General features: G+C 43.3%; 1 protein-coding gene across 15 annotated transcripts in view; it reads left to right on the top strand.

Annotated features, from left to right (window-relative positions):
* The window catches only part of rap1gapa (RAP1 GTPase activating protein a), a 103,134-nt gene that overhangs the window by 26,380 nt on the left and 57,500 nt on the right, over positions 1-19,254 (top strand). For 12 of the 15 annotated variants that reach the window (XM_082146418.1, XM_082146414.1, XM_082146430.1 and 9 more), the window contains exon 2: positions 15,050-15,085. Coding sequence is in view for 14 of the 15 variants with exons in the window: in XM_082146414.1 (XP_082002540.1) it covers positions 15,050-15,085 (36 nt within the window). In the remaining variant the exon portion in view is untranslated. Of the gene's footprint in view, positions 1-15,049; positions 15,086-16,241; positions 17,703-19,254 lie in introns of those variants that run through there. The other 3 variants (XM_082146426.1, XM_082146427.1, XM_082146423.1) reach the window with 3 other exon arrangements.

Below are 19,254 nucleotides of genomic sequence, written 5' to 3'. Positions count from 1 at the left end.
CGACAGCGACCGCCATCTGATCTGCGCTCTCTGCCTGGACCTCGCTCCGTCTGCCTCCACCGCGCCGCGTAAGAAGAAACGCCGCGCTCAGAGGCCTCCGGAGCCGGATATAGTAGCTGAGCGCTCGCCGGAGCCCCTCCCGCGAGCCTCGCTATCTCCTTCTCCCCCCACCTCCCGACGCGCAGCGGCCGGCTTTCGTCCGCACCGCCGTCGCCTCAGGGGATGAAGCAGACAACGCTGCTATCATAGACAGCTGTACCCCCCTCTGTCAAGCCGCGCAAACGGCGCCGCTCACAAGGGATGTCAGAAACGGATGGTCTCGGGCTATAGCTTCCTTTACGTTACAAAAAAGACCCCCCGTCACTGGCTAAAGGAGAGAAGAGTGTTTAGCCCCACCCAGGACGGACTAACCTCCATTCCTCACATATTTCTCAGTCCCCTCCTAAGCTCAGGCGACTGGAAATACATATACTGCAGTAAACGAGCCTGTTTTTATACACGCACGCCTGCAAACAAACGCTGACGCAAAACATGATGACGCTCGCCCCTTCCCGCGCTCTCCCCCTCTGTTCGAGCCGCGCAAACAGGCGCCGCTCACAGGGATGTCAGAAGTGGACGGTCACGGGCTAGCTTCCTTTACGTTATAAGAAAGCTACCCCGCGTCTCGGTCGCGCGCGTCACTCACAGGCGAAAGGAGAAAAAAGTGTCTAGTCCCACGAGACCGGACCCACCCCCATTTTCACACATTTCTCAGTCCCCTCCTAAGCTCAGGCGACTAGAAATATCAATATTGCAGTAAACGAGCCTGTTTTTAATACACGCACGCCTGCAAACAAACGATGTCACAGCACATGATGACATCTTCCCGCTCTCTCTCCCTTTGTTCGAGCCGCGCAACTGCGCCGTTCTCAAGGGATATCAGAGCGGACGTCACGAGCACCGGCGAAAAGAGGAAGAGAGAGTGTTTTCGTCCCGCCTAGGCCGGACTAACCTCCAATTCTTACATATTTCTCAGTCCCCTCTAAGTTCAGGCGGCTGGAAATACTAATACTGCAGTAAACAAGCCTGTTTTAATACACGCACGCCTGCAAACAAACGCCGAAACAAAACACGACGCTCTGTCATATGCTTGCGCTAACTGAAAGGTTATGTGTGCCCCTGTGGCTCAGTGGCAGAACATTAGGCTTTCACGCCAGAGACCCGTGTTCGAATCCGGCTCTGGCGGCAGATAACATTTTTCTGTTTGCTTCTCCGAGCTCGCGGCCAGCTTTCTTACATACAGAAAGCGAACCCGCATCTCGCATCCGCCCGCTCACTAGGATGGTGCTTGAGTATTTATGAGCGTCTAAACATATGAGCCATCAAAGCGCCCAGCTCTGTCAGTCCCCTTACAGGAGGCTACTGCAGCAGCTTACATCGCAGCCAACGAGCCAGTAACACAACTCGCTCGCCTGCACACAAATGCGTTTTTACGGCAGCCCAGATAAATCTCATAAGAGTATAAATTCGGGTTGTCCGGCTCACGCCGAAGGTGTCATAAGTGTAGAAAATGTGCCCACACCCTCGTGCTCACTGCTACACACAAACACGGTTCCCCTGGTAACGCGCTCAGAGTGCACTTTCATAAAGCAGGCACGCGCCGCTCGAGTGATAAGCGTAGAGAATGTGTCCACGACTCTGTGCCCACACCTACCCACTGCCCGCTCTGCCACACAGTTACCCCGGGTTGCAGACCCTCTAAAGCTCTCAAACACTGGCTGTGTGACAAATGTAAGCCCTGCGCCTGCTCCCGAGTGCGCGCACTTACGAACAAACACGATACCCCTCATGCCGCTCTCGCGACACGGGTTTTTAACAGCGAAATGTGCCCCATCCATAAAGATCGAGCCGTCATACGCTGTACAGCCAGTCACTACTGTCTACCAGCCCCCGTGTTCAAGCACCGGCGGCGCGCGCGCCGCCCCATCTTCTCTGATACAGGTTCCCCATCTCGCGCAGTGCGGCGATCTGAACCCAGAGACCATTCGACCCCTAGCTATGCGTGCAGAAGCATGGGAGCTATCCAGGGCATGTCAGAATGGGTGCTGAACACTATAGAACACGGCTATTCGCTTTAATTCGCTCGCCGTCCCCCGCGCTTTCTAGCACGGACGGAGACAAAAGTGAATTCAGAAGCAGCGCATCTGCTTCAGGCAGAAACAGCAAGGCTGCTGCACAAGGGGCTATAGAACAGGTCCATCCTTCTCTGAGCGAGTCGGGCTTTACAGCCATTACTTCCTCGTACCCAAGAAGGCGGAGCGCTAAGACCTATTTTAGATCTGAGACATTTGAACAAAGCCCTCTTGAGACGGCCGTTCAAAATGATCACAACCAGACAAATCCTAGCGCAAATTCGCCCAGGAGACTGGTTTATCTCTCTCGATCTGAAGGACGAGTACTTTCAGATCCAGATAACACCCCGTCACAGGCCATTCTTGAGATTCGCCTTCGACGGTCGGGTATATCAATACACAGTCCTGCCGTTCGGCCTGTCTTTGGCACCCCGTACATTTACGAAGTGCATGGACACGGCTCTCGCTCCCCTCAGAAGACGGGGAATGCGTATACTGAACTATCTGGACGACTGGCTTATTCTGGCGCAGTCAGAGACAGAGCTTGTGTCTCACAGAACAGCGCTTCTCAGCCACTTGGAAAACCTGGGTCTCTCGGTTTACTGGACCAAAAGCTCATTATCGCCCCGCCAGTCAATCTCCTTCTTGGGATAGAACTGGACTCGGTGGCTATGACGGCCAGATTATCGGAGCAGCGCGCGCGCTGCATCCGTCATCTCGCCGCATCCTTCCAGGTGGGCAGCCAGGCTCCGCTGAGGACATTCCAGCGAATCCTGGGGCATATGGCCTCAGCTGCAGCAGTGCTTCAGCTGGGCTTACTGCGCATGCGCCCGCTTCAACGCTGGCTGAAAGCGCGCGTGCCTCACCGAGCCTGGGCGGCCGGCGGCTCGCGAATCAGGGTGAATCAAGGCTGCATTTCAGCCCTACAGCCCTGGTTGGCAGCCGAATGGTATCGCACGGGGGTGACGATGGGAGCGATCTCGCACCGGAAGGTTGTCTCGACAGATGCTTCCAACCAAGGTTGGGGAGCGCTCTTCGAAGGCAGACCGGTCTATGGCCGCTGGTCAGACCAGGAGAATCTCCTTCACATAAACTGTCTAGAGATGCTCGCAGTCGAGAAAGCGCTCAGGCACTTCCTCCCAGTCCTCCAAGGTCACCATGTTCTAGTCCGCACGGACAATACATCAGTAGTGGCCTACGTGAACCGCCAGGGCGGCGTCAGATCCAAAATGCTCTGCACCCTGGCGGAACGCCTCCTCGTGTGGGCTCAGCACTCACTGCGCTCGCTGAGAGCCGCGCATGTGCCTGGGCACCTGAACGAGGGTCCCGACAGACTGTCCAGGGACAATGTTCCCCATGGGGAGTGGTCCTTGCATCCCCAAACAGTCCAGTCACTATGGCGCCGTTTCGGCAAAGCGAAAGTCGACCTCTTTGTGTCAAAAGACAATGCTCACTGCCCAAAGTTCTTTACGAAGAACGGGACGCGCTGGCCCAGACCTGGCCCAGCGGCCCACTATATGCCTTCCCGCCGGTCTCTCTGTTGCCACAAGTCATCAGGAGAATCAGGGAAGCGCGCCACACGGTGCTCCTCATAGCCCCGTACTGGGAGAACCAGACTTGGTTCCCGGAGCTAATACAGCTGGCAGACACAGTCCCCTGGCTGATTCCGGCGAGAAGAGACCTTCTCTCTCAAGCCCGCGGCTCGATCTGGCATCCCCATCCAGAGCGCTGGTCTCTGCACGCATGGAGACTCAACGGATACCCGTTGACCTGCCAGAAGGGGTTGTGAACACGATCACCCAGTCTAGAGCCCCCTCTACGAGGCGGCTCTACACGTCTAAATGGTCTGTGTTTAAAAAGTGGTGCACTGCCAAGGGGCTGGATCCACAAGCATGTGGGGTATCGCAGGTATTGGGTTTCCTTCAAGAGCCGCTGGACACGGGCATGTCCCCTTCCACGCTCAAAGTCTATGTTGCGGCCATCTCAGCTTTTGCCGGTTCGGGCGCTGGGCCGCGCATTAGGAAGGAACGAGTTCGTCACCCGCTTCCTTAGGGGAGCCAGGAGGATGAACCCCCCGCGACCCCCCTCGGTTCCTATGTGGGATCTTTCGCTGGTCCTAGAGGCCCTGAAAGCGCATCCCTTGAACCCATGGAAACTGTGGATATGAAATATCTCACGTTTAAAACCATTTTTCTGATAGCTCTGTCTTCAGTCAAACGTGTGGGAGACCTTCACGTGTTATCCGTTAACGCCGTGTGCCTCGAGTTCGGACTTAATGACTCGAAAGTCATTCTTAAACCGAGGCATGGTTACGTCCCCAAAATATTGGGCACTCCCTTCAGAGCACTGGTCATTTCTCTCTCAGCCTTGCCGCCTTCCGGCAGCGAGGTCGATGGTAATCTCCTCTGCCCGGTCAGAGCGCTGAGAAATTACGTCACACGCTCCGCCGCTATCAGGCGCTCGGAGCAGCTTTTCGTTTCGTTTGGTGGGCGCACCAAAGGTCTCGCCGCCTCGAAACACAGCCTGTCCAGATGGATTGTGGACGCTATCGCAGCTGCTTATGCGTCTAAAAACCTGCAGTGCCCTCTGGGCATCAGGGCTCACTCCACCAGAGGCATGGCCTCTTCGTGGGCTTGGTCCAGCGGAATTTCCATTCATGACATTTGTACGGCGGCGGGCTGGGCCTGCCCCTCGACATTTGTTAGGTTTTACAACCTGGAAGTTCCTGCCTTGCAGGCGAAAGTTTTATCAGTCTAAGTCACGCATAGGCCGGCCCACTGTCTGTGCGCGGGCTACTGCGGTTGATTTAGCTCTCCTGGTTGAGCTGCATTATACAGGGGTTTATCAGCTCAGACCGGCCGTGCCGCTCTGAGCGCCCTAGTGTGTGCTTATGTACTGCGCTAGCCATTCTATTGGCCGCCCGGTTCCCACTCATCGTGTTCCCCGGACTTCCCCTTGGACTCATTTAGTGGATGCTGGGCGCGCACGGCGTTGACAAGGGAGTTCCCGCAGCGTAAGCTACTTACGCAATACGAGAGAACCTCTCGTAAGAGAACGTATCGGTTACCTAAAGTAACCTCTGTTCTCTCTAGAAGAGGGAACGAGTATTGCATAACCTGCCGTGCTCGTGCCACGAGCTCATTCGCTTCAGCGACAGAAACCAGTGAAGCAGCCTCTGAGCCTCGCTTATGTACGCTAAGCCACACCCCCTCTTTCGCGGGCTGTGACGCATGAGGCGCGCCAAGTGCGCTCATTGGACGTGACGTCACGTCTAAGGCTCAGCGATAGGCTGCTGCAGTTGCCGCAGGGCAGCCAATGGGCACGCTAGTAAGCCTGCCCTAGGTCTGCGTGCTGCTGCACTGCGTTGACAAAATTATAAAAATTAAGGATAATTTTTTGGCTTCAGATCTCGAGAAAAGATGACTTTCCCGCAGCGTAAGCTACTTACGCAATACTCATTCCCTCTTCTAGAGAGAACAGAGGTTACGTTAGGTAACCGATACGTTTTCAACTAAGAACAGATACGTTTTTTATGGGTTTTCGAAAATGCTAACTTTTGAAAACGAGTTTCAAAGTATTTTAAACCAATGCCATTATTGTCTCCATGTAAACTTAACAACGGGAATTTGTGAAAACGTGACGCCATGGGTATTACGTGTTCAGTCTATAGGCGCGCAGTTTTTCTTTACAAAGTGACATCGGATACTACTGGCCTGGCATGCGTAATACTGTATTTGTTGTCGTTTTCGCAGATCCATGTGAACAGGGATCTTTTTGACATTGTTGTCTGTTGTCTAAAATGCAAAGGAAACGTACCCTCAATCAGTACTGAGCGTAATTTACATTTATTTAGGGATTTCACCTCTAAGACCCTAGGTGAAATTTTCAAATGTCCCGGCTCTGACTGTCACACGTTTGATGCATTCCAACCTTCTGTGTCACATGACAGGTGCTGCTGCTGTCTTGATGAGTCTCTGCACCTGTGCTGTTGTGTAACACACAAATGTGGACATCACAGCTAGGCGACACACTTTGCTGAAACCTGAAGAACTGCGAGACAGTCTGCATGTGTTAAGGCACCCGTATGCATTAATCTGGCTGTCACATTGTAGACTCGCGGCTGGTACCGATGCGATGCGTGTGTCTTCAGCGTCTCAGTACAGTGCATCCACTGTACTGTTACTCTTTACTGTCTTTCAATGGCTACTTTCAGATGTTGTATGTTGACATCTGAGCTTACACTGGATATCGAGTCCTGCTTTGATTTTCATATTACGTATATCATTCGAACAAGATTCATTATTTAACAAGAGCACTGACACTCAAGGCACTTGGTCTTTTTTGCTGGGGTATCTTTCCTCTGTGTTCCAGAGTTATGAAAAATTGATGGGTGTTTATGTAACTTGTAAAATGTTCTTGTTATGGTGCACAGTGTATTGGCATTGACTAGAGGGCCGTTCTCTCAGTCAACTTGATCCTGTTCCCCAGACAGCAGGTGTAACTCCTTCCTCCTTAAACACTCACATTCTGAGACATTATATAGTGTCTGTCAACACTGAAAAAACTGTTTCTCCACAAGACACTTGCATCATTTCTTAAAACAATCCAGAATGTGGAGTTTGAAAAGAAGAAACATGTTTTTTTTTTCTGTTGTAATATCTCAAGAATGTCTTATGTTTACTATATTGAGAGCGTTATACTCTACCCAGAGGTCGCGTTAGACTTTCGCATTGTCCGTCATTTTGACGGACAGGGTCGTAAAAATTTCGGTCATAATCTATTATTGGCCTACACGTCATTTTTAACTTTCATATTTCAATTATATGAAAATGAGACATTTAATAGCTTATGTTTTCATTCACATTCACGCATTTACAGGACAAGCATATGCATTTACTTATTTATGAAGAAAAAGTTGAAAAGAGACTGCGTCAGTTTTCAGTTTTCATCATGCAACTGAAATAAATCGCAATAAGCTTTGTTACTTTTCATATGTAACAAAATCTCCGCTTTCAAATTCTATCATTTTAATTACAAAATTCAAACAATAAGTACCGTTTAATGTGGCCACATGAACCGATCATCTCTTCCTCTTTACTGCGTTACAGCACAAAATAGACAAGCATAAATATCTCGGGATATTTTGAAAGATACAGTACAACTTATTGAAATCCGTATCATGTCTCATGTAATCGCTTAATCAGAAAAATGACGGAAAATGTTCAGTTAATGCAACCTCTGACTCTACCCTTCAGAAGTTTAGGGTCAGTATGAATTTTTTTAGACTTCCACATATTGAAAAGTCCAGTATGATTGTGTATTATCTATGATGTGCTTACAATTAAAAAGCAATCCATCCAATTAACCTGCACAACATTCGTTTATTCACGAAGCGCAACATTCGGGAGGAAGAAAACAGGCATGCATTAAATTGATCAAAGGTGGCAGTAAAGACATTTTTACTGTACAAAATATTTCTGTTTCAAATAAGTGCTGTTTTTAACTTTCTATTCATCAAATATTAATGAAATTGTTTGTATCCCAATTTCAAAAGTATTAAGCAGCACAACTGTTTTTAACATTAATAATAATAATAAATGTTTCTTGAGGTCCAAATCAGCATATCATAATTATTTCTGAAGGATCATGTGACACTGATGTAATGATGCTGTAAATTCTGACTTTTTCAATAACAGAAAATAACACTGATTTACTCAAGGGGGTAGGACCAAATTAACATTTCAGTTAAAAAAAATTATTATTAAATTAAACTGTTATTAAATTAATACCATCAGAGAGTAATTCATTCATAGCATTCAAGTGTCTCTGCTTTTTCCATTTAGATTTATTGGCGCAGGCTGATAGGTCCTTAACTCAATCTGTTTTCAATCAGGTCATTCTCTATAGGGCACAGCTGATTGGTTCCTGCTGTATCAGTAGCCAATGAGCTTGCTGCTCAATCTTCAAATACTTGGTTAGCATTTGCTGTAGCAGTTGCAGCGCGCTTTCAGAAACCCTCCACCTTCCCCAGCTCCACCTGTATAGATCTGCTACGGGTAATTAATGTATGCTATATTGTAGAGCAGCAACAGGTCTTACTTGCTCACAGCAGAGTGTTGTGTATGTATTGACAGTAGCAAGTCCTGGGGCATGTTCAAGTTCAAAACGGTGCGCAACGTTTTGCTACGGTTTCCGGGTTGAACGTCATGTTTCCTGGAAACGGCGTGCACCGGTGTGCAACGGGGTTTGAGATACGTTTTCTCTTGTTTGGTGGGTGTGTCAGAACTGCAGTCCAATCAGCAGCAACATGTATATAAAACACGGGGTATTAAAGTGAACTCGCACAATGGGTTCAAGGAAAGTAATTTACAAATGTGTTCGATGCAGCTCGGTATACGCAACAACTGAGGATATTAGAAGACATGTTTGTCGTAAGTTTTATTGTAAAAATATAGGATATCAACAAAATGATGTAGTTGTTTATATTTTTAGCTTCATTGCAAGTGTATGATATTTGGTATAGAAATAAACAATGGTAATTAAGTGCTTTTCCTAAAAATGAGAAAGAAAATACAGGGTATTAAAACAGTATGACCTACAAATAAAGTCAGTATGTGAGGCTAAATAGATGTATTTTAGTCTGAATTAGGTAAGATGTGTGCTTCCATTTCAGTTTCAGCAATCCCTTCACTCGATTGGGATGTTCTCTTTTGTTCTGGGCGGCAAGTGCAGTAACTGTAACATCGAGCATATTTTGTAGTATTAAACACATATTTATACCGACTTCATCAAGCTCAGAAAATTCTTCACAAAGAACACAAAGAATGAGCCTTCTCAGCTGCCATAGTTGCAACTCTTGCGTCATCAGAACAGTGTGTTCAACGCATCACCGTTTCTGTTTAAAAAACGTTGTGCAACGTTTTGCCGGGGCTGAACGCAGCCCTGTACTTGCTCTGTGGCAGCAGCAATAACCAACAACAGCAGCAGCATAACAGATCTATTCCACCAAGACAAAACATATCAACATTGTCATAGCCATTACCATGCCAAACACGCCGAAAGTTGTCATGACAGAAATTTATTTTCCATCCATCCATTCATAAAGTACATAAACTTTACATAAACTTTAACGCACACTTTATTTGTTTTAATAATTTATTTTGTTTCCATTTGTTTTTATTTTCTCATTCCTTTAGAGATGACCCGAACCATAATTGAATGAGGCTTGCGAATTGTGATTTCTAAATTATAAATGACATCCAGCAGGTTCGTTGTGCTCACTACTCCAGTAGCCCTGAAGTGTTCGAAACATGATTTATGATGCGCCTGCACTATGTTGCTTTACCACAGGGATCATACGATAAGACGTGATGGTCAACGAGCTTGTGTTAGAGCCAAGTCAGCTTTAATATCAGATTCAGTAAGTCATTTTATCCTGTGTAGCTCCACTAAAATATCCTTTTACGGTCTCAAATATTGACAGTCTCCTTTGTATCTCATACTGCACCCCTCAGTCACTCAGAAACTTTTATTGCAGTGTTATAAATTTAAGCTAACACAACCTTCTCGTTTCATATTGTGTGCGCCTGCAGAGGTTTGAGGGCAGCAATAGTACATTATTAAATTAATTCAGAAGATTATTCTGACAGAAAGGCCCCCGGCTCTCCATAAGGTTCAGAAAACCCTCAAGTTTATGCTCCGAATCCCAGTGATGAATAATACATCTTTTCTCTTGTTCCGCAGTAGAAAGGAACGCAGAGACCTCCACATTCTAATAAGTCCAGTATGATTATGTATTATCTATGTTGTTCATGATGTGCTTGCAATTAAAAAGCAATCCATCCAATTAACCTGCAACATTCATCATTTATTCACGAAGCGCAACATTCAGGAGGAAGAAAACTTCCTGACGTTGATAAGATTAAGTTCAGTGTGAACTGTTGAGTCACATTTTCAATTAATTTATAGTCGCAGATAATTCATTTACAATATTTGTGAAAGAATTTCAGTGTCAAAAGATCATTCATATATTCAGGCAATTATTTGGCTTAACGCACAGTTAATACGTCTGAAAATTTTAGCCTGCTAATGACTCAAATTTATCACGTACTCTGTTGAACTGTAATCCTCTGCGGCTATTTTGGCTCAATCGAAGGCTTTGCTTCATAGCTTTACCACACCCAGACTCAATTTCCCCTTTATGGGGATTCTTTGTAACAGGAGGGGAGGTTAACATGAGTCCAAGGATGAAAAATATCAAGTTTTATGATTCTCCTCTGGGCTGCATGATGGGAGTTCTGATATATCCTCATCTTTTTATTGTCATCACTGATTTGTGAACATTTGGCAAGTTCATAAACATTGTAAATCCCATGAATATAGCAAACAATAAAATGTCTAGATCTGTCACATAATTTAAACAGGTTGATGGCACCAGTGTTCCCTGCGGGCTTCAATAGTTTGAATCTCTCGTGGTCTATTGAGTGATGTGCCGTTTATGTGTTTGAGCTACTGGGGCTTTTACTGTTTATTTGCGGATATGAGGCGAAGCTAATTAAACCGGAGTGACTATGAGCGTCCCTGCAGCACAAACGTCAGGACTGACAGTAATTATGCTTTGTAATCTACACACAGGAAGTCTGTCTTCTTTTGTCAGACTGATTATGTGGATTTGTTTGATGTTTGTGGACTGGTCTTATAAATGGATAAAAGCATAAAATAAAAACCTACCAGCAAAAAAAAAACAAAAAAAAACAGCTGTTGAGTTCGTTAGTTCACTGTAACAAAATTAGTGTAATTTTAAAGGGATAGTTCACTTTGAAATTAATTTTTGGTATGTTTTAGCTTACCTCAAGGGCATCCAAGATGTAGGTGTCTTTTTTTCCGCAGTAGTTTCAATTTTGATATTTTTAGGTCAAACCGTTCTTGTCTGTCAGTCATATAATGCAGGTCGATGGTCACCACCTCAAAGAGCATGCACAGAGTCCAAATTAAAACAATTCCCCGTCGTCCAAATTAAACAATTCCCCATCGTAAGTACACATTGATGGCCTAAGACACGAAACGAGCGGTTTGTGTGAGAAAACGAACAGTATTTATATTGTTTTTACCTCTTATACACAGCCATGTCCAAGTGATCTGATCTGACGTGTACGCAGACTGGTGCATAGATATATACACTAGATGTCGCCTTGTCTACGGCAGTTCATTGGAACGAATGTCTTTAAGGCGACATCTAGTGTATATATCTATGCACCAGTCTGCGTACACGTCAGATCAGATCACTTGGACATGGCTGTGTATAAGAGGTAAAAACAATATAAATACTGTTCGTTTTCTCACACAAACCGCTCGTTTCGTGTCTTAGGCCATCAATGTGTACTTACGATGGGGAATTGTTTAATTTGGACGACGGGGAATTGTTTTAAATTGAACTCTGTGCTTGTGTTTTGAGATAATGACCATAGACCTGCATTATATGACTGACAGACAAGAACGGTTTGACCTAAAAATATAAAAATTGAAACTACTGCGGAAAAAAAGACACCTACATCTTGGATGCCCTTGAGGTAAGCTAAAACATACCAAAAATTAATTTCAAAGTGAACTATCCCTTTAAAATATTGTAAAAACGCTTAACAGTAAATTCCTGTACTAAATACAGGAAAAAATGTAAAAGATCTATCTGGTCATTTCATGTAATTTTTTACAGTAAAATACTGTTAAATGTACAAGTAAAAAAGGCAAATCAAATTTGCAGTGGAAAAACTGTAAACTGACATTCCCAGAATCCTGTGTGTGACACTTCACATTTAAAAGTATTGCATTTAAATAATTATGTTTCTTAATAGTTTATCACATCTTCTGTTTAATGAATGTTATTGCATTATTTTAATGTCAGGTGTGTTACTATGATAGTGTTTTGTGTTTGCGTGAATGACTGCACCTTCTGTATGCTAGTATAACTCAGCTTGTGGACAGGCTACTTGTGATGAACTTCTTCATGATTCTTCATGTGGCTTCTTCATTTACCACCTGCATTATTATTGTGGTTGTCAGTATTAAAGGTACAAAATTGATTTTAGTAGCAGTGTGTGTTTTTGGATTTACCGGGTTAAATAGAAATTTTCCTATTTGTAAATTACAGTTTTATACTGTAAAATGTACAGGTTGTTCTGTAAATATGTTTACATTTTTACTGTATTTTTTTTTTTTTGTGAAAACAACAGGATTTAAAAAAAAAAAAAGTGTTGCTCAAAACCTGGTCGAGAATATTTGTGTACACTTGAAAGAACTTACTATACCTTATTATAGTATTGTACCCAAAAATGAAAACATAAAAATACAAATTTGAATAAAATATGGTCATTTGTGAGTCATTACGTCTATTTGAATGTATTTGGTTCTTTGTTTCATGACCAATCATCACTCATGTCAAACCTGATGCATGCTGCCAAATTTGATTTGAGAGTTACTCTAACATCCAAAACTTTGGGGTCGAAATTAATACTTTTATTCAGTGAGGACATATTAATCAAAACTGGCAGTAAAGACATTTATAATGTTGTAAAAAAAATATATTTCCAATAAATGGTCTTCTTTTGAACATTATATTTATCAAAGAATTTTTTATATATAGCCTATTGCAGCATGAAAATACTCGAAATTTTCCATTTAGACCCATACAAGGTTGGAACGACATGAGAGTAATGATCTTTTAACTAATTTTAGTGAAGTGTGAACCAAAGGCGCATACTTTAGGCTTGGTGCCTGAAGGCAACAGAGCCTTGAGCCAAGGTCTTCACTGTTGGGTCACCTACATTCAATGGAAAAATTTAGACAGCCTGATGTGTTTCAGTTTGGCTGAGGGTTAATGAACCTACTGAACTGTTATCAGGGTTCATTTTTGTTCCGATAATAAAACTGTGAAACAAAATCTCTCTTTAACTGAGTGATGGATCTTTTATCAGACTTTTCAAATGACTTGGATTAAGGAAGCCATCTTTTGTCTCCCTCTGTAGTACACAAAAAAATATGAAACAAAAAAACAAGCTATGAGTCAGAGTGAAGCTGGAAATGAAATAAAGTAGTGACACTGTTGGTGTGAGGCTCTTTCTTCTTAGCAAAAGGCTGTGCTGTTTTTAAGCCGCCTTGCATCATGAGAACTACGATCTTGTGACTGACTATTATATTCATTATAAATAGAAAAAAGAAAAAAAGATTTGTGGCATATTATAATTTCTAGCATTATCAAGGCAAAATGTTAGTATTTTCAATGCTAGTCAATGCATTATTTACAGTGTTCAAAGACACATTAACAGAGAGAGTATTGCCTGTGAAATAAAAACGGAAACAATGACCTCCCCTTTTGAAACCACACACTGCCTCCGCTTTGTCAATAGCATAAAACATGTATGGACTTGGTGAGGATATACTATAAATAAGCAGGAAATGTAGTTTTGTATTTTAGCACTGTACCTCTGTGGAAATGTGTTTGATGTACTTGACTCTGAGTCCCGCTAAAGGGGTCAGCATTTAACATCAGCTGTCTTATTTGAAAAGAGAGGCTGTCAGAGGACAATCAACATCTGTGACATAGATTGTCCTCTTGTGTGAATTTGATAGCAAATTCAAAGTCCATGCTGTCAACAAAATACACACACACAGCAGTGATGCTTTCAGTCCATTTACATTATGTTAGTGCTTTTGTGTCTTAAGACCAACAACCCTGCATCTATTTATGGCTCCGGGTCAGGAATACCTCAGATGTTAGCTGGTATAGTATGAATCCTGATAGTATGCAGCCTAATCCATGACAGAGAGGTTCTTGGAAAGATGGATTGCCATAAAGCTGGGGGACTGTACCGCCTGTCTGACTGAACGGGGGGATGTACACTTAAAGTAAAACACACTGGAGATGAGAATATCTAAATATCAGCAGGGGAAACACATAGAGAACAACTGAGATGTCTGGAAACAAATATATATATACACACACACACACACATATACTCTTGTGAAAAAAACCTATACCAAATTAGTGTACCAAAAGTACAATTGCAGGGTATTTATATTAAGTACATAAATATGTAAATGTATTTGTAGTATACTTAGCATAAAATAAATATATTTCAAATATATTTTTGTATATTTATTTTTCACTAGGGTTAGTATATTGCTGTTTTCAGTTTGCTTCCCATGTGTCGTACAGTTAAGCGGTTTTAATGTTATGTGTGTGGTGCTGTAATGCATATAAGAAGTGCAGATTTACAGTGTAATTCAGTTGTCAAGCAAGTGTTGCATCACAACACCATCTGCTGGTGGCCAGGATCATGTCTGAGTCAACATTTTCCCCACACAATGTGCTTTGGCAGATTGTTCACGTAGTATAAGGCAAAAAGGTAATTTAGTCAAATATTAACATCTGTTTTAGTCACTGCTGACTGTTTTTCATGTAATTTTTGATGGTACTTAATTGCTTTCAAAAGTTGACTGTGGTGAAATGGGTCCACTTTAGAAACAAATCACTAAAAATGTATTTAATTAAAAAACTACAACAACAGTGAATGCTGTTTTATTCTACATGGGAATGGTCACCCCCATATGATGGCTGGCATATTGAAATCATATGACCAGTTTTCGGATACAGTATAAATACATCATAGGTGATGAATATGCCATTTGGCAATGGTAAACAAACTTTTAGATTTCTATGGAAAAATTATGATTGTTATATTCCCTTATATTGTTATATTCCCTGTTACATTATATTCCCGCCCCGCCCTGTTATATTCCCACCCTGTTTTTCAACTAAATCCAACAAAAAACATTTGTGATGCCAGGACAGTAGTTGGTATTCAGACCACCAGCTGTACTATGTTGAGAGCACAGGTGCACGAAATTGAGTTTTTAACTAAAATTGTCTTTTGTCCTTTCAGAGTTGACAAGACATTTTCCAGAGCCAGAAGTTTGTGGTAAGTACTGTCTTTTTCATTTAACGTAGCCATAGCCTGTTCAGCCGTTCCAGAAACCACAAGCTTTTATGCTGTTTTGCTCAGGGGTATCAGCCTGGAAACAGTTACAGAGGAAAGACAATTTCTGTCTGCTGTAAGTGACTTGGAAGGAAACCATCCAAAGCCCTTTACTGTTGTAGTTGCTTCTTTCTTCATAATACCATTTAGATTTCATATTTATTTTGTTGCCAATTTAAAGCTGTCTGTTTAAATAACCCCCCTGGTTACTGTTGAGCACCATTCAGAATTGAATTTAGAAAAAGAATTCAAGAATTAGAAATCAATTCCTGAGTTTGAATTACAGTAATTTAATTTAGTGAAACATGATACAGAATTGCTTTACAAATTATCATTCAAAGGGATTCTTATAGTTCTTAACATTTTTCAAAGAAATTCAAAAAGTTTGTACATTTGTAGACCTGATGGATGGATGGATGGATGGATGGATGGATGGATGGATGGATGGATGGATGGATGGATGGATGGATGAATGATGGACGGACGGACGGACGGACGGACGGACAGACGGACGGACGGACGGACAGACAGACAGACAGACAGATAGATGATAAATAGATGGATAGACAAACAGATAGACAGAGAGATAGATGAATGGATGGATGGACGGATAGATAGATAGATGGATACTATAGGCAGATAGATGTATGCATAAACAGATGGATGGTTGGATGGATGGACGGACGGACGGACGGACGGACGGACGGACGGACAGACAGACAGACAGACATACAGATAGATGATAAATAGATGGATAGACAAACAGATAGACAGAGAGATAGATGAATGGATGGATGGACGGATAGATAGATAGATGGATATTATAGGCAGATAGATGTATGCATAAACAGATGGATAGATTGATGGATGGATGGACGGACGGACAGATAGACAGACAGATGGATAGACAAACAGATAGACAGAGAGATAGATAGATGGATGGACGGACGGATGGATAGATGGATACTATAGGCAGAGAGATGTATGCATAAACAGATGGATAGATTGATGGATGGATGGACGGACGGACGGACGGACAGATAGACAGACAGATGGATAGACAAACAGATAGACAGAGAGATAGATGGATGGACGGACGGACGGACGGACGGACGGACGGACAGAGACAGACAGACAGATAGATGATAAATAGATGGATAGACAAACAGATAGAGAGATGAATGGATGGATAGATAGATGGATACTATAGGCAGATAGATGTATACATAAACAGATGGATAGATTGATGGATGGATGGATGGACAGATGAACAGACGGACGGACGGACAGACAGACGTATAGATGGACAGATTGATTGTTTGAGAGATGGATAGAAGGATAGATAAGATAGACAGAAAGAAGGATAGATGATAGATTGCTAGACAGACGGACAGACAGACAAATTGATACAGACGTATAGACAGATAGATACAGCAGATAGAATCTAATTCCAGCTGATGAGATAAAAGTCAGTTCTAAAATTCTAACCTGTGTACTGTTGGTTTCTACTCTGTATCTTAAATGTCAAGACATGTAGGGTTGATTGACTGTCACAAAGCTGTACAGAGGGAGGACAGACAAATGAAGTGTTTTTGATGCATGCAGTGGTTTTGGGACGAGAAAGGTCCGGAGCGCAGAGGACATGCTGCAGTCTTGTTGCCACAGCGACAGCAGACAGCTCTGCAGTGTTGGCAGGACAGAGTCGCTGAGGCACACATGCGGCACTCTCACGCCCCTGTCTGTGTGAGTGAGAGTGTGTGCTGGCAGGCCGTGTGTAAAGGTCTGCTCAGGATGCCAGGTGCAGATGGACAGCAGCCTGAAGGTCAGTCCTGACAAACCCATCGGATAAACCAGATTCCCGGCTCCGATGGCATCCGTCCCTCCACGTGTAACCTCAGGACCGGCCTGCATCAGTCTACGCCTCTCTATCAAACAGCTTGCAGGACGAGAGACCTAACGCATCCATCCTTCCTCACCTTTTTCTCCTGAAGGCACAGAGCAGTTGAGGACAACTTGAGGATAGATCTTCAGACTAATGACACTGACCTTTGATGGCGATCACAGCGTTTAACATCACGCATCAGTGGCTTTGTGATGGGATTTGACAGTCAGTCTGTTGATGGAACTGCGGTTTGTTTATTAACTTTTTGGAGCTTGTGCGAACAGGATGCAAAACGTTCTCTATCATCAGCTAATCTATGACCTTAAGTAAGGCAGAGAACTCACAAGTATCGAAAATGTATCATTAGGTGATATCTTTTTTTATTCTAACTGTTAATATAGGTAGTAATTCATCAAAAAGATATGCAAATGATACATATTTTGAGTCTATGGATGAGTCTGGGAGGAAGAAGACACTTAAAGGAAGAAGACTCATTAGCTTGTCAGAGCAAGACAGGATCTGACTGTTCTGTGATCCAGAAATAGGTCATAATCCCATCTATAGGCCCTTTGCAAGTGACTGCCTGAAACCTTCAGTAAGGAAGACCGATCTCAATTAGCCTGACAGATCCACAATGCCTTGCTCTCCCTTTCGAATCAGGAGGCCGAAGAAGTTCTGGTGAGTTTGAATTCGGAAGGGTCTTTCAATGGCCGATCTGAATATGAAAAGAATGTAAATTTTTCACCAGCGGTGCAGCGAGTGTTTGTTTAATGGTCATTACGTGTGGATTGTGCTCTTGGACGTGGCATACATTAGCATGAATGGATTTAGATTGGTTTGCTTAATGAAGACACCTTGCTTTGCGTCACAAAGCAATCTGTGCGTAGATCCAGCAGGAATGCTTCAATATTCAGCGATGATGCTGCATTAGAGTAATGGTGCTGCCTACTGTGTGTCAATCAAGAGACTTTTATCTGTTGATAAGACATCTTTATCTCCCTGTCTCTTTCACTTGCACTCTCACATTCAGACTATTTCTCTCTCTTTGTAACATATGAGCAATCTAGGTCACTGTCATTACGTGCATATAACAGCATTAGCTTTAGGTCTTGGGTTAAAGACGGCATGAAATTGCCAGAGTAGCGTAGTTTTCGTTCCTGTGTTGATGCATTTTGAATTGAAATTAAGTTTATATTATTGAAGACATATTGGAGGCATCCTCTCTTAAAAAAATAGCCAGTTGCCTTGTTTGTCACAGCCATGAACTTTGATACTTGCTAGTTGCTAGTCTGTTGTATGTAGTAGGGCTGGGAATCACTGGGTACTTCACGATACGATACGCGATACATTGTTCACGATACCGATAATATCACGATATGGTGATACTGCGATAATCAATATATTATCAGTAATAACTCACAATATATCATGTTTTAAGAAATAAAAAGATTTTTTTTTTAATTAGGAAAATGAATCTCTATTTATTTTTTGGGATGAAACACAATAACAAAAACAACTTGTGTCTAATCAGTTGCAACAAAATAGTCACAGACACTATTTTTGTTTTGCTCGCAGATGATTTTTTTCACTAGGTGGAAATCGAGTGGAATCGGTGATGCTCGCATGGTCGCGGCTCGCAGCGTGTGAGAGGAATTACGAGCCGAGCCGAGCACGTTACGAGCACCTCCCGACCTCCCGATCATTTTTAAACATGTTTAAAAAATTCGTGGAGTTGGCCCGATTTTCACCAGCTGTCCCCTATTGCCAAATCATACACAACCACGTCGATGGGGCTATACCTCAGTGGCAGCAACCATACAGTGTGCGCATACACTGTCACACACACACACACACACACACACACACACACACACACACACACACTTTTCTCTCTCTCTCTCTCTCTCTCAAGTTTTTATGTTGAAAGGAATGGCTACTGTTCTCTGCTTTTCAACAAATCATTTGCACACACATTTATGTCATTTTTCTATCTGAAGCTTTGCCTGCATGCAACATGACGGTCTCTGTGTTTAGCGCGAAAGCCCACGTGATTGCTGCCGGCTCGGGATAAAATTTGTGCAGGACAGTCGTGCCGTGTACCAGCTGCTTTGACGCGATTATCAGTTAAACTGACTCGCAACATGTGCAATATCACGACCTCCCGAGTGTCCGAACTCGCACCGTGTACGCCCGCCCTAACGGCTTTTAAGATCGATACTTGGCAAGAGCG

This window comes from Leuciscus leuciscus (assembly GCF_965113295.1).
Source record: "Leuciscus leuciscus genome assembly, chromosome: 18".
Taxonomy (NCBI): Eukaryota; Metazoa; Chordata; class Actinopteri; order Cypriniformes; family Leuciscidae; genus Leuciscus; species Leuciscus leuciscus.
This window is presented reverse-complemented; position numbering and strand designations above follow the sequence as displayed.